This window comes from Curcuma longa, chromosome 13 (assembly GCF_044706935.1).
Source record: "Curcuma longa cultivar G26 ecotype Majalengka, Jawa Barat chromosome 13, ITB_CL_G26_1.1, whole genome shotgun sequence".
NCBI lineage: Eukaryota > Viridiplantae > Streptophyta > Magnoliopsida > Zingiberales > Zingiberaceae > Curcuma > Curcuma longa.
The window spans coordinates 7,649,001-7,663,868 of record NC_133873.1 but is presented as its reverse complement, the minus strand read 5'-3'; the positions used below and the strand labels follow the sequence as shown (position 1 = coordinate 7,663,868).

Here is a 14,868-nt window from a genome sequence, read left to right as displayed (position 1 = left end):
TCTAAATTCAAACATAAAAATTTCAACAGTTTATCTATTTTTATTTTGTGATAGGTTCGTGAGTTAACCTACATAACCCGCAACTCATCTCAAGTTGGATTGGAATTAGAGATTTTCTAATTCGTCAAGATAGCAGATCTATCTATCCCGCCCGACCATATGATGAATTTTTGATAAGTTAATCCATTTTTACAAAAAATCATATCACACGACATTCAAATATAACCCAATCAAATTGATACAAATAGAAAGTATAAAAGATAAAGATTTTTTTAAAAAAATAATAATAACTGTAATACACCAAGAACTAGTTAGACGCTGGGCTTGCTCACATTTACAATAAACAAGACTACTTTGTTCCATGAAGATGAACACAACGAGAACACGATGATGTGGTCTTGATGTGCAAGCAACAGAAGTAGTTAATGGCAAAATGGCCTAGAATTTGGTCCCTGGGTAGAAGAACTCGACGCCATTTTCCTTCACTTTGAATTGGAAATTGTAAACTTTGTTACTTGACCATCCAAGTTCACCCAAGGCCCTCTTGTTTATGATGGTCAACTGTTATGTCATACCATCGGTAAGATACCAGAATTAAAGAGGCAGGAACCAAACGTAAACAACAAAAGCACAGCATCATCAACAAAATTAAGTCGATGTTCAAGGAACATGGCCTGGCTTGGGTATGTATATCGCTTTTTGGTTGCTGTATACACTTACATTTACCAAGCAAATAAAAAGAACTATATTTGTACCAATAAAGTGTAAAAGGTTATCACCTGAAGCAAGGATCCATGATTACTTAAGTGAATGGTAGATAATATCTTCTAAATAAGTTTTTTTTTTCTCTTCAGTAAAAAAGTAAAATCCACCACACGATCGGTCCCACACGATCGGTCCCACGACCATCTATGAGGAGGTAAATCGAGAAACTGCAGTTGACCACGACGGAAGAGGACATTACCTCGGCTTCGTCAAGATTCAACCCTTGCCTACTTCAACAAGTATGCTCCGTCGTAACTAACTCAATTATGTCCCGGGAATAATTTTTCTCAAATCAAGTGAAAGAAAGGGGTGCAAGACTGTCGCAGGTACCGAATCATATACAAAATAAACTGAAATGGGTGGAAATACATGTGATGAATTTTCCATCACAGTTTTAGGCTTCCCACTACGGGACTCTGTATTAGTTATAAAACAGACAAATAAAAGCAGTAATTTTACACTGAATACTCTTGTTTTTGTGTTTTTGGTAACGTACAGCTATAGTCCAAGTGGCAAACACAATCTATTTTAGAGTTTTTTAATTTTGTTCCCCTACCATACAACAGCACTTTATCTGATCCATCTCTCTATTCTGCCTATCCCATGTAGAAAAAGCCTAAACAAAATGTCTCAAAGTGTAAAAAGATTGTTATCCTATCAATCGTCCAAAATACTTAACTTCTAGCCTAAATAAAGTTATTTGTTTTTCAGGCATGGCTTCTACACACTAAAAATAACGATGAAGCAAATATAATGATGCCTGATTAGACTCTTTTCCATATTTCCTCATTAAATGTCAGAGAAATGGTGTTAGTGAAATAATAAATTGGCTCCAATGAGTCGTAAATATACTGTGCTATAAAGACTACAATACCTGTCCATGGACATCAGCAGCTATACCAGTAGCTAGAGTTTCTGCTTTTATCACAACATCCGATAAGTAGTTCAGATGCAAAAGCAGCCGCTGGTCTTCTTCACTTGAATAAATATCTCCATGATTCAGAATCAACAGAGAACAATCCTGATTGTTGAATCACAACTCAGTGACATGGTAAAAATAAACAAAATTATTTCGGTGCCACTTGTTTTACCAGTTCAGATGTAAGGGTTGTGCAGTAATGAAGAAAGTCTAAGATATGACTGCCAGAGCCCTGAGCAGCTATTTCCAAAAGAGAGATATCATCAATTATGATACGAATCCATCCACCATTGTTTTGCATCAAGTTATTAGCTTCTATAGACCTCAAAATCCTATTATACAAATTCATGAATCCATCTTCTATAGCATTGTGATCTGTTCCACCTGCCATTGATGCAAACATTATGAAATGAAATCAGAACATCACATTATACGATGAAGAATCTGCTAATGGACAACTAAAGATAGTAATCACGGGAGTTGAGCGGATCGGAAAGCCAAAAGGTTAAATGCTTAAGGTTCTTGACAACCACTCACCAGGAAACTCTAAATCAAGCAAGTCAATAAAATGAAGTTTATTCTTGTTCCTTTGCAATGATAGATTGCATCCCTGAATAAAAATAGGAATCTCATGGTCTTGCCAAACAAGTAATGAATTGCTACAAACTGTACAATGATAAAAGACAGATGTAAAATACCAAACACCAGAAAAAACACATGAATACTGAAAAAAAAGGATCCTTATGGAAAGAAAATACTTGATGAGAACAGTATTATTGTACTGAGAAATTTAATCATTTAATAGCATGAAAGAATAGGGAATGGAACAGGCAATGCCAACTTTAAATTGCCAGATTATTTGGATTAAGTTGGTGTTGTTTATTAGAAAGTATACCGAACAGAGAAATCGAAAAGCGTATTACATATAAAGAGTAGCATCCAAATAAACTAAAATAGAATAACTGGACTTTAAATGTCAAAGAAAAACACACTAAGTTTGCAGAAGTATTAAGGAAATTCAAGTTTTCCCATAAGAATCCACCTCATGTGTTAGTTCTTTCTGTATGAGATTATACCAATCAAAAGACTACTGCTTGGATTCAACCAAATTTATTAAAAATAAGGTGCACGAAGTTTAAATCCCTGTGAATCTTCTGATCTTATATTTTTCCAGTGCATTTAAATATTCACAATTGACATATGAAAAGTGCACATCCTAGCATAAGGAAGGCATGTTACATATGCCAAAAGACGAAGAAGTAAAAGAGACATAACATGAAAATACAAAACCATGGCTTGAAGTTTTGTTAGTATTTATAACAAGCAGTGTTTAAAACTACAACAATGGCTGCAAAAGACAGATAACACGAACATACAAAAACCATGACTTGAACTTTTGATTAATACCTATAACAAGCAGTGTTTGCAACTCCAACAAGGGTTGCCATTCTCAACACAACTAGTAATGGACCAGTTGGACCAGCGGACCATATCAGGGTGTTAATATTATGCCCTCCCTGAACAAAAAGGGTTCGGAGTAAACAAAAAGGGCTGCCCAGCCTAAACCCACCTGTGATTATGTCACAACTTTATTTTGGAAAATTATTTCTTCGCCATGATTGTGTTAATAAAATAAAAGAATAATTGATACACTAGTCAAAATGCTGATATGTCATGAGAATATCATTTCTGGTAGCAACTGGCATCACCCCTTCTGTACAATATTGTCTTTGGAACTCTATTGAAAAGTCTAAGATACCTCCAAATACTATCCTTGAACTGGCTAGAGAAGAGAAATCTAAGAAAAAATAGTTTACCTTGCATTGCTACAAGGGAACTCGTACAAACTGAACAAGCAATATGGATGATTTTGATAAACAAATAGAACTTGAGAATTCAAAGAATGGAGTCCTAATAGGTGCCAACAATGAAAATATGCAATCATTTTCCACTAAGTTCTAATGAAATCTCTCCAATTGATTTTGATATATACTATCTAGAGCTAAAGCAGCAAGGATATACAAATCAGCCAACATATAGTTTCGGTAACAAATTGAGGCTATAACAGAAATCAAAAGGATAACCCACAAATTCACGTATTGAAGATGCTGGATAGCAGACGCGATCAACTTAACAGGGGGAAATGGGAGGTCAGGCATACCATCTTCCGCAGGACACGGTCATAGTGGGAGAACGGCTGCGCGAGGCCGAGGAACACAACTGCCCCGGCACCCTCAGCGGAGAGGGAGCGCTTCAAGAGGTGGTGCAGGAGGAAAGCACCACTGGCCTCGACGCAGTCCTGGACAAGGGCAATGCGCCACGGTACAGAACCAGTGCGACCGATCCCAAGAGCCTCGTCGAGGAGATTGGTAGTAGTAGAAGAGAAAGCAGGATTCATCTTATTCGCTTCCCTGTTCAGCGATCCAAGGGCTTCCCGACAAAGGCTCAAGCCGGCAGGAAGAGGGAGGGAGGGAGACGGCGTCGCCGTTCTCCGGGAAGAGGAGAAGCGGCGAGATGTGCTGTGGACGATTGGGAGCAGCCCGCTGAAGAGGACACAGTTAGGGTTTCGGTGCTTAAGCAAGCGGTGGGAACTGGGAAAGCAGTTGAGACTTGAGAAACCGGTCCGGTCCGGTTATTAAAAAAAAAACACCGGTTCCGTATCATATAGGGCATTAACTTTATTCATTTAAAAATTTATTATTCTCAATTTATACTATCAAATTTAAATTTAAAAATATAAATTATATGTCCATTACACAATTTACTTATCTAAGTTTTGTTATAAAACATCTTGGAAAAAGACATAAACACAATTTACCTATGATTCCTATAATATTTGATATAGATTAAATGGGCATACTCAGGAACCTTTTTCTAACATATATGCTTCTAATTTTTATTTTTCTCAAGAAAAACAAATAACAAATAATAACCATAATAATAAGCAAACAAAATATTCAAAAATTGATCATTTTCCAATGAAGTGAGTCAAATTTCAGTCTGGTAAAATCAAGGAAAGAAATCAGCAAGTCGCATGTTCAAAATATGATAAACAAAGACAATCAATCACCTGGTTGCTCTTGCTTTCATTTTTTCCTCCTCTGAAGTAGTAAGCTTTGAGTTTGGTGCAAATCATTCCAATCTAGCCTTCTTCTTTGCCGCCTCATCAACTGGATTATCCACCTTGAGCCCCAACCTAAGATATGGAAAACAAGGAGGCCTTAAGGATTTATAATTGGAGGGGAAAACAACTAATACTTTGTAATGGAGCAAAAGTAAGCACCTCTCTGCTCGGGCTTTTCTTTTGCTTACTCGCACTCATGTTTGAATCGATTCCAAACCTGAAAATAAGATTTAACGAAATTCATGGAGAAGTGAATATAAACTCCTCGCATTTAAAAAGGTAAAGCTTAGATAAATTGACAAATCAACAGAAAAGCCAATATTCATGATCTAAAACAGCAGTCCAATCGTAGTAAAGTCTAAAAAATGAATAATTGAGGAAAGAACTCTGCAAAGCACATCAAGAATAGGCTAGTCCTTATATTGTGTGAAACAAAGCAGACATACATAACAGGAGCAAGAAACAATGATAAGATTACAGTTAATACAATATATTATTAGCTATTTCACTAAAATGCCTCATGCTCAGGCCACACCTAACAAAAAATTTGAGAATTGATTGGCATTTAAGCATAGAAAGTAACAATTATCAAGTCAAAAGAAGATATGAAAACAAAAAGAGATCGTAACCAAGACATTGATAAAATATAAAGACCAAGTACCAGCATTATTACTATTATATTCGCTGCAAGTGTTTATGCTTATAAAAGAGGGACAAGGTGACGTACTGTAATTTGGAGAAAGCAGCATAAAGTATCAAGAAGATTAACTTGCACCATTTCTGACCAAAACAGGATCCTAGAGCAGTTATGAAAAGTTGATAACAAGATCTTTTCTCTACTATTGAGCTTCATTTCCTATGATAGCATTACCTAAATAATAAGAAAATCAAGTATTTGTTTGTTATCAATCTAACTCCGTCTTCCTTTACCTCTCCTTGTTCATTAGTCATTCATGCTCCCCTTAGATGCATAGGAAATTCCCAAATAGAAAAATGAACAAACAAGGAAATTTCTCAAGAAAAACAAATAACAAATAATAACCATAATAATAAGCAAACAAAATATTCAAAAATTGATCATTTTCCAATGAAGTGAGTCAAATTTCAGTCTGGTAAAATCAAGGAAAGAAATCAGCAAGTCGCATGTTCAAAATATGATAAACAAAGACAATCAATCACCTGGTTGCTCTTGCTTTCATTTTTTCCTCCTCTGAAGTAGTAAGCTTTGAGTTTGGTGCAAATCATTCCAATCTAGCCTTCTTCTTTGCCGCCTCATCAACTGGATTATCCACCTTGAGCCCCAACCTAAGATATGGAAAACAAGGAGGCCTTAAGGATTTATAATTGGAGGGGAAAACAACTAATACTTTGTAATGGAGCAAAAGTAAGCACCTCTCTGCTCAGGCTTTTCTTTTTTGCTCTTCTGCTTGTCTCGCAATCTTGCTTCCACTCATGTTTGAATCGATTCCAAACCTGAAAATAAGATTTAACGAAATTCATGGAGAAGTGAATATAAACTCCTCACATTTAAAAAGGTAAAGCTTAGATAAATTGAAAAATCAACAGAAAAGCCAATATTCATGATCTAAAACAGCAGTCCAATCGTAGTAAAGTCTAAAAAATGAATAATTGACGAAAGAACTCTGCAAAGCACATCAAGAATAGGCTAGTCCTTATATTGTGTGAAACAAAGCAGACATGCATAACAGGAGCAAGAAACAATGATAAGATTACAGTTAATACAATATATTATTAGTCATTTCACTAAAATGCCTCATGCTCAGGCCACACTAACAAAAAAATTGAGAATTTAAGCATAGAAAGTAACCATTATCAAGTCAAAAGAAGATATGAAAACAAAAAGAGATCATAACCAAGACATTGATAAAATATAAAGACCAAGTACCAGCATTATTACTATTATATTCGCTGCAAGTGTTTATGCTCATAAAAGAGGGACAAGGTGACGTACTGTAATTTGGAGAAAGCAACATAAAGTGTCAAGAAGATTAACTTGCACCATTTCTGACCAAAACAGGATCCTAGAGCAGTTACGAAAAGTTGATAACAAGATCTTTTCTCTACTATTGAGCTTCATTTCCTATGATAGCATTACCTAAATAATAAGAAAATCAAGTATTTGTTTGTTATCAATCTAACTCCGTCTTCCTTTACCTCTCCTTGTTCATTAGTCATTCATGCTCCCCTTAGATGCATAGGAAATTCCCAAATAGAAAAATGATAGTGAGACATTTGGGCAATTTTTAGAGCCTGAACCCATAGGGAAAGCCCCTAGACGATCGAGCACGGCATGAGCCCCCAAACACCCCAAAGAGGTAGTCCTATACATCCAGTCATGCATAACAAAATCGACGAAAGCCATAACCCAATCAATAGGTGTCATATACAGACACCCGATTTCTATTAACAAAATCACAATACAATAAACAATATGACTGATGGGAGGTGGAGTTGATAAAGAAGCTGAATTTAAAACCAAGTAGAGACTAAATAAAAACATAGTCTCAAGGAACTAGGGTTTGAGACCCTAGTCTAAGAAATAACTAGATATTCAATCATATCTATCTACCACCATCCATACAGTCTAACTAGGCAATACATGTCCCCGGGGCAATGATGCAACGGTATGACATCCGGATTGTAACTCAGGGATGTCCCAGCTACGGCGTATTTGCAGGAATTTTCCTCCATGGGGAACGCAATCAAAGGATGCTGGGCATCTGGATTGGCCGCCGTATGCGCTTCCCGATTTACCCTGGTGGTCGGTGGGAAACTTCCGTGGGACCGGGCCGACTACCCCCAGAGATGTGGCTACTGGGATTATCATTTTTTTTTAACTAGGCAATACATGTCCCCGGGGCATTGGTGTCGCAGTAGGACATCGATCACCCAGGCACATGCGGTTTGATCCCCAACTACAGCGTATTTGTAGGAATTTTCTTTCAAATGGGGAGCGCAATCAAAGGATGTTGGGCGTCTGGGCTGGCCGCTGCGTACACTTCCCGATTTACCCTGGTGGCCGGTGGGAAATTTCCGTGGGACCGGACCGGTCTGCCCAGGGATAGTCAATGAGGCTAACTGGGATTTATCATTTTTTTTAACTAGCCAATACATTTGTTATTATCTAGAACCCTAATTTCCAAACCAGCATGGCTCCATTTTTTTTTCTTTTCACAAGGTTAAGTTGCAGGAATTACAAAACATCTCTTCTTTATTTCAGAAAAAAAAAACAAAACAAAACAACAGCATACATTTGCATGTGTATAAAGGGGAACAAACTTAGACAGTTCAAAATCAAGGAACTAGAACAAAGTTCGAAACTTTCACCTCTCTGCTCGAGAATTTCTCTTCTCCTCTTCGGAAAGCACCACCTGCACCCCAAATCTCTCGGCTCGCCGGAGCTTCCTTTCAAGATCGGTGACGGGGCTTGCCTCGGAAACACTCGAAGCGCCTGAGCTGACCTCGACAAGGTTACCCACCCTCAGCCCTTCCGTCCGCCCCTGCTTTCCATCCTCCTCCGCGTTCCCATGCACATTGGACTGCTGTGGGGCAGCAGTGGGATTCACGAGGCCAGCTGCGGGAGGAGCAAGCTTGGTGGCAAAAGGCGTCGCCCCAGCAGGAGGATCGTCCACTGCCGCTTCCGAGGGCTCAGGGAAGCCCTTCGAATTTGACCCTACGACGGAACGTGCTGGACGTGCTGAAAGGTTAACTGCCTATTTTAAAAATATAAATTTAATGATATATTTGTTAAAATAATATTTTATAAAATTATTAGTTTTATAATAAAATAATTATTTATTTATTTTAAAAGATAATATTTTAAAGAAAATCGTATGGATATATAAATTTGGGGATTATATTAGTTCATTGTCCTCTAAAATAATTTTTCATCGTCCTTTAATAACAAATTAAACAGTGTCATGTAATTTTGAACGAGAGTAATGATAAATCGGTAGCATGAAAATTGTAGCATGAATATAGCATGACACACTCAATGTAAATGGGTCCCATTAACATGCAATGGGCTTCACATCTATGTTATAATTTTTCATACTATCTATCAAACATGGAGGCATCTCTTCCTAAGGCAGTGGAGTCGTGTAGCAGTAGGATGTCTCTTTAAATTTTTTATATTTTTAAGAATTTAGTTTCAACTTTAATTCTAATTTATCATAATATGGATGGAAAATTTTTATAAGATCAAATCATATTTGATGTCAATTAAAAAATAAAACAGACGTCCCACTCTATTTTTTTTATCTGTACCACATCACTATTTTATTACATATATTTACTCAAATATCCTTTAATATTATTTTATATTATTATTCTTCGTCTAAATCTCCCATCCAATTTTGAAATTTATTAGACGCATTGTAATTACTATGAAACCGTAACTGCTACAACATGTGTAACAGTTACGGTTGTAGCAATTACGATTTCGTAGTTGTTACAACATGTTTAACAGTTACAGTTTCGTAGATGATATAATTAATGCATATGATATACTTAACATTTTAAAATATTCACATTATAATAGTTATAGTTTTGTAGCTATTATAATGTGAATGGTATGTAAATAAGGTTGAATCTATGTTATAATAGCTATAAAACTATAGCTAGTACAATGTAAATATTTTTAAACAAGTTAAATATACGTTATAATATCTACGAAATTGCAATTCTATAACGTAAATATGTTTGAATGTTAAATATGTTGAACGTATTGTAGCAATTACAAAATTATAATTGCTATAACATATGTAGCAGCTACAATACATCTGACCGATTTAAAAAATTAGAGTTTAGAATTTATACAGAAAATAACAACATAATAGTGTCCTTTTTTAGCCCTTGGGCATGGTTGAGTTGGTTACTACGGGGCAGACTTATTGAAGTGGACAAGGATCGAATCTTGACTAAACTAATACAATGCCCTTTCTCATAGTAGTTAACTGTAACTTTCCTGATTTACCTCCTCATAAATAGTCATGCGACCAATCGATATGGGGGTGTTGAAGTGGCGGATTCCATCTTTTGTTGAAATAATAGTATCCTTTTGATAAACAATCAAAGTGGGGTGTCCCTTTGATTGTGATAAAAGATGATGCCCTCGCCCTAGAAGCTCCTTCAATATTGTCCCAAGCAATCTGAAAGGGATATAAATTACGATGGATTTAACCTTGGCCCCATGGCCCAATCAGTTTAAAAAATAGGGTTTAAATTAGACTGAAAATAACAACATAATAATCTCCTTTATAATTTAAAATTTAATTATAATTATTTAAAATAATTTTAATTAATTTAAAATTATTTATATGAAGTTTAAATAATTTTGATAGTTATCAAATAATTTTTATATATTGTACCACCACGAAAGCTCCTTCAATTATAATTAAATCTTAAAATTTTAAAATTTATATCCTAAACTTTACACATTCAGGCAACAACAACAACCAAGCCTTATTCCGTAAGTGGGGTCGGCTATAGATTTTCGATTTACCTATCTCCTATTATATCATCATTTATATTTAAATAAATTTTATCTTGTTTTATTGTTGCTAACCAAGTCTTTGGTCTATCTCGCCATCGTTTGATATGCGTATTTGTACATGTTCCACCGCCTAACTGGAGCATTTATCGCACTCACTCAGTCATATGTACAAAAACCACATGTGCATCTGTAGGTCCGTATACCATGTCCTCATCCATCAGCTACAGCATCCGCCTGATGCGCGAGGGTAGCTCTCCTGCCACCAGGGAAGACCTGCACCAGCTGACCGCCGCACATCTACCAAACTATAATTCTATAACATAAATATTGTGCAGCTACAATATTTCACACCAGTTGAAAATTGATGAATATTTCACACCAGTTGAAAATTGATCTCCAAACCTTATTGGAGATAACGCTATGTAGAAACCAACTGAGCTTAGGGGATTTTTTTTTTGGTACTTTTGCCTTATAGTTTTCATATAAGTTGTCCTATTAAATTAATAATTTAACTACAACTTAATTATTGTTCTTGATTAATTTCTTCACTATATTTTAAAATATATCATTAAGAGTAAATTTGTTTTTTTATTTTTTAATTATACACAAAATATATAAAATGCATTTTAGATTCTTATTAAAGGATTCTTGTACGGGCATCCTAGCCCATCATACGGTAATCACACCGGCTTGTTCCGTCACCGCTTACGCACTCCACGCTCCATGGCCCATCATACGGTAATCACACCGGCTTGTTCCGTCACCGCTTACGCACTCCACACTCCAGAAGCTTCTGAGGGTAAACTGGTAAATTACTCTAAATCATGAGGCAGCTCCATTACGCTCGATTCCTTCCCTTCGCTCTATATATTGCTCGTTCACTTGCTCCAGGATCGGAGTTGTTGATCGTCCTTCGTCGTTGGTCTTTGCGATGGCAGCGGCCGCGGCGTCTTCCTGGTGAGCCTCCAAATCTCGTAGTTTTCTGTATCCCTCGATTCGATCATCCAGGTTTTGCTGATGTCGGAGTTGCATCTGCGCAGCTTTGTGAAGGAGGTGCTTCCTCCGCCCCTTAACTCGTCCTCCGAACCGCCAGCTCTCTTCGATGGCACCACCAGGTAATCCCTTGGCCGGATCTTTATCTTTGGGTCGTGTTCATAGTTGAAACTTGTTGATTTACTTTCTTGCGATCGGCTTTTAGGTTGTATATTTCATACACCTGCCCATTTGCGCAACGCACCTGGATAGTTAGGAATCTCAAGGTATTTTTTTCTTTATTGATATAACAGATGCGACAAATTTAAGATGACAAATATTGTTTTAGAAAGATTACGGTGTATAATTAATTGTTTCCTCCGATCTGCGTTCTCTTTGAGCAGGGGTTGCAGGAGAAGATCAAATTGGTTGGAATCGATCTGCAAAATAGGCCAGACTGGTACAAGGAGAAGGTTTATCCTGGGAATAAGGTTCGATTCACCTTGATTAGCTTTTTTTGTTCAGTAGCTTGTGCCTGATCATACATACGAGTTTGGTCTTGAGATCACGATATGCTCAATAGGTGCCGTCTTTGGAGCATAACAATGAGGTGAAAGGAGAGAGTCTGGATCTGATTAAATTTATCGATGAAACATTTGAAGGTCCTAAATTACTGCCTGATGTAAGTGATTTCTAGATGTTCTAATACCCGCGAATAAGTTTCTTTGATATCTTATATTGGGAGTTTTAGGATCCCGCGAAGAGGCAGTTTGCAGAGGAGCTGTTTTCATACAGTGATAACTTTAACATGCTCAATTTCAAGTCATTTCCTTCTCCAGGCGATGTTGGCGACGAAGTAGGTGAGTTAGAATTCTTGTTGATTTCTGTTATCTTATTGTATTTAGTTGATGTAGTAGGCACTAACTTGCTTCGCCTTGGTTGCACTAGTTGCTGCCTATGACAAGATAGAAGAAGCCCTTTCGAAGTTTGATGATGGACCATTTTTTCTTGGCCAATTCAGTTTGGTGAGTACCTACATGAACTTGTATAATTTGCATGTAATGTAACTTCATTTACATTTATTCCTGCCTTTCCCTTGTTTCTTGTCATCTGAATGAAGACATTTGAATTCTCTAGTTTTGCATCTGTGTCTTATAGTTTCATTCGAGCCTCATGTATTGTTGTCTTACATTCTAAATCAAATCTTTAGCCGTAGACAGAATCAGGACCAACTAGATGTCATATGTCCACATCTTTTAATCAGGACAAACTAGATGTATTGAACAACATATTTGCTCAAAACTATCTGTCTCCTGTTTGTTTCTCTAAATCAACATGAAATAGCCCCTGCCCTTTCACACTGTTTTATCGAAATCCATTTTATATTCCTATAAGGCCACTTGTTTGTGTTGTTTACATGTTCACTTAAGGAATAAGCCTCTTTGAGAATGCAATATGAGGTCTACTATAGAGATCTTATTCCTATATTGCCACTTGTCTGTGTTGTTTACATGTTTACATAGAGATCTTATTCGGTTTAAGACAATAGTTGAAAAAAAAATTGATCTCTTAATTTTTGGGCAAAAGAAAAACTAGTTCTCATAACTTTTCTTCTATATCAGAGATGGTTTAGGCATTTAAACGAAAGGAAGCCATAAGGCACTGGTTTTTTATTATTATTATTTTTCAGTATTCGCTGATATAAAGTCTAAACTTATTATTTTCTAGGTTGACATTGCCTATGCCCCATTTATCGAAAGATTCCAGTACTCCTTAGCAGAGTTGAAGAATTATGATGTTACCAAAGGCAGGCCAAAATTGGCATTGTGGATTGAGGTTGTTCCTTGCACCTAGTGAAAATTACATTGAGTATGAAAAGAACAAGATCTATCCTTACACATGTACTAACTTCCTACTTATGTTGAATAGGAATTGAACAAGATCGATGCGTACACATGTACTCGACAAGATCCAAAAGAGCTACTGGATGGATTGAAGAAGCGCTTAGGGGTATGATACATGGTTTATGATTTCAATTTAAAATTTCAAGTTTCAGTTGACTGTTCAAAAGCCTGATGATTGCATATACTGATTTGTTTTCTCTTTTTTATTTTTTTTCCTTCAGATTGCATGAAGAACTCTCCATACTAGTTTTTCAGGTTATGGTCTATCCGTTGATATGATCTTAAATAAAGATATCGAGACCTTTCCTTTCCATAGATTTGAAATAATCTATATGTATTTACGTGTAGCATACTTTGTTACTGTTTCGGATTGTTATGGGGCATGCCCCTCGTCTATTCCTACTATCTTTCTGATGGTGTTCCTCGCCCTTGAGTCCACAGTTTGTAAACTTTTGTTGTTGGGACCGATGACATCGTTGGGGGTGTGAATAAAGATTCAAAATTCTCATCATTCATCAATTGTTGTGCTGGTCTACAATGAGTTATCAATTTAATATGGTTTGAAATTTTCTATTTCTATTTTATGATCTATTGTCTTGGTGATAATCTATTAATTTTGTTCTTGTCGGATAGTTTTTTTTTTGGAGATGTAGAAATTTTTTATAATTTATTTTTTACAAATAAGTGCAACTAAATGCAATAAAAAAATAAAATATGAAATAAATAATAATTTATATAAATATCATATTTTGGTCGCTGAGTGAGTATTTTGTATTGCCTTTTGAGGTTTAGAAATGTAACATTATTATTCTTTGAAATTTTCAATAATCGATATCGAAATCTTTCTAGCTATCTTATTCAGGGTTGACTTAGTTCAGTGGTCTGCTGTATGAGAGGATAAATTATGATGGATTTTATTCAGGTTTGGTGGTCCACTGTATAGGGGTGGGGTCCATGTAGAAATCAATTGAGGCAGGCCGTGAAAATTGGCATCTCCCTGTGATGAGTTTAGAAATATAGGGTTGTTGATTATGATGTAGTAGAGTTGCAGAAGAGATAATGCTTTCTTGCGTCATGATCAACTGCAGTTTCTCGATTTACCTCTGTTCCGGCTCGTTACCACCCAGCCAAAGGGATAAGGATAACGACCAATTCCCCAAGCTTGGCCCCCCTAAAAACCTGCATATTAATGCACCGGACCGTTAGATGAAGATCAGTAAATCTGAACCCTTGATATTCGAAAACCTTCAAAAGATTATCCTTATCATGTTAACCACCAATCACATGCGCCGATCTCCACAAATAACGCTCCCCCTGGTATTATATAAACCCTGCAGGTATGAAGGAAAAAGGGGGCTCTCTCTCTCTTTCTCTTTATTTCTCTCTCTATTTCATACGCATATATTTCTTCTATTTCGGCTCTAACTTGAGCGTCGGAGTGGCTTGCCGGGTCCCCCGGCACCATTCTAACCCTCTCTTTTTCTTGGTGATTTTCAGGTCCCCTCTTCTGGCGATTCTTTCCGAGGAGCACAGTTCTGATCTGGCGTACAAATCATCCACGGCAAAATTAGCCGGAACATTTTGGCGCCGTCTGTGGGAAAACTGAGCTGAGACGCTGGGTGATTACACCGGAAGAACCAGTAATAATCACGGCTCCATCGGAAAGAAA

General features: G+C 36.6%; 2 protein-coding genes and 1 pseudogene across 2 annotated transcripts; 1 reads left to right on the top strand and 2 right to left on the bottom strand.

The window, feature by feature from the left end:
• Nucleotides 1-228: 228 nt before the first annotated feature.
• On the bottom strand, nt 229-4,249 carry LOC141844461 (elongator complex protein 6). Its single transcript, XM_074732510.1, has 5 exons — nt 3,846-4,249; nt 2,222-2,294; nt 1,857-2,068; nt 1,640-1,786; nt 229-561 (listed from the first exon to the last, which is right to left on the bottom strand). Exons 1-5 carry the CDS (start codon nt 4,080-4,082, stop codon nt 439-441), a joined length of 792 nt encoding a protein of 263 aa, XP_074588611.1. The 5' UTR covers nt 4,083-4,249; the 3' UTR covers nt 229-438.
• Nucleotides 4,250-4,816: 567 nt separating this feature from the next.
• On the bottom strand, nt 4,817-10,620 carry LOC141843979 (uncharacterized; annotated as a pseudogene).
• A 602-nt stretch (nt 10,621-11,222) lies between these two features.
• Nucleotides 11,223-13,718, top strand: LOC141844060 (protein IN2-1 homolog B-like). Its single transcript, XM_074732050.1, has 10 exons — nt 11,223-11,280; nt 11,364-11,438; nt 11,522-11,582; nt 11,700-11,786; nt 11,879-11,977; nt 12,047-12,155; nt 12,244-12,320; nt 13,024-13,131; nt 13,225-13,305; nt 13,421-13,718. Exons 1-10 carry the CDS (start codon nt 11,255-11,257, stop codon nt 13,427-13,429), a joined length of 732 nt encoding a protein of 243 aa, XP_074588151.1. The 5' UTR covers nt 11,223-11,254; the 3' UTR covers nt 13,430-13,718.
• Nucleotides 13,719-14,868: the final 1,150 nt, after the last annotated feature.

What these genes read in the sequence shown, in the direction of transcription:
- LOC141844461 (XM_074732510.1), bottom strand. Translation starts at nt 4,082, where the DNA reads ATGAATCCTGCTTTCTCTTCTACTACTACCAATCTCCTCGACGAGGCT. An exon ending in CAACCCTTACATCTGAACTG is followed by an intron (nt 1,787 to 1,856) that starts GTAAAACAAGTG and finishes TTCAACAATCAG; the next exon opens with GATTGTTCTCTGTTGATTCT. An exon ending in CTGCTGATGTCCATGGACAG is followed by an intron (nt 562 to 1,639) that starts GTATTGTAGTCT and finishes ATGACATAACAG; the next exon opens with TTGACCATCATAAACAAGAG.
- LOC141844060 (XM_074732050.1), top strand. Translation starts at nt 11,255, where the DNA reads ATGGCAGCGGCCGCGGCGTCTTCCTG. An exon ending in GCGGCCGCGGCGTCTTCCTG is followed by an intron (nt 11,281 to 11,363) that starts GTGAGCCTCCAA and finishes GCATCTGCGCAG; the next exon opens with CTTTGTGAAGGAGGTGCTTC. An exon ending in GGATAGTTAGGAATCTCAAG is followed by an intron (nt 11,583 to 11,699) that starts GTATTTTTTTCT and finishes CTCTTTGAGCAG; the next exon opens with GGGTTGCAGGAGAAGATCAA.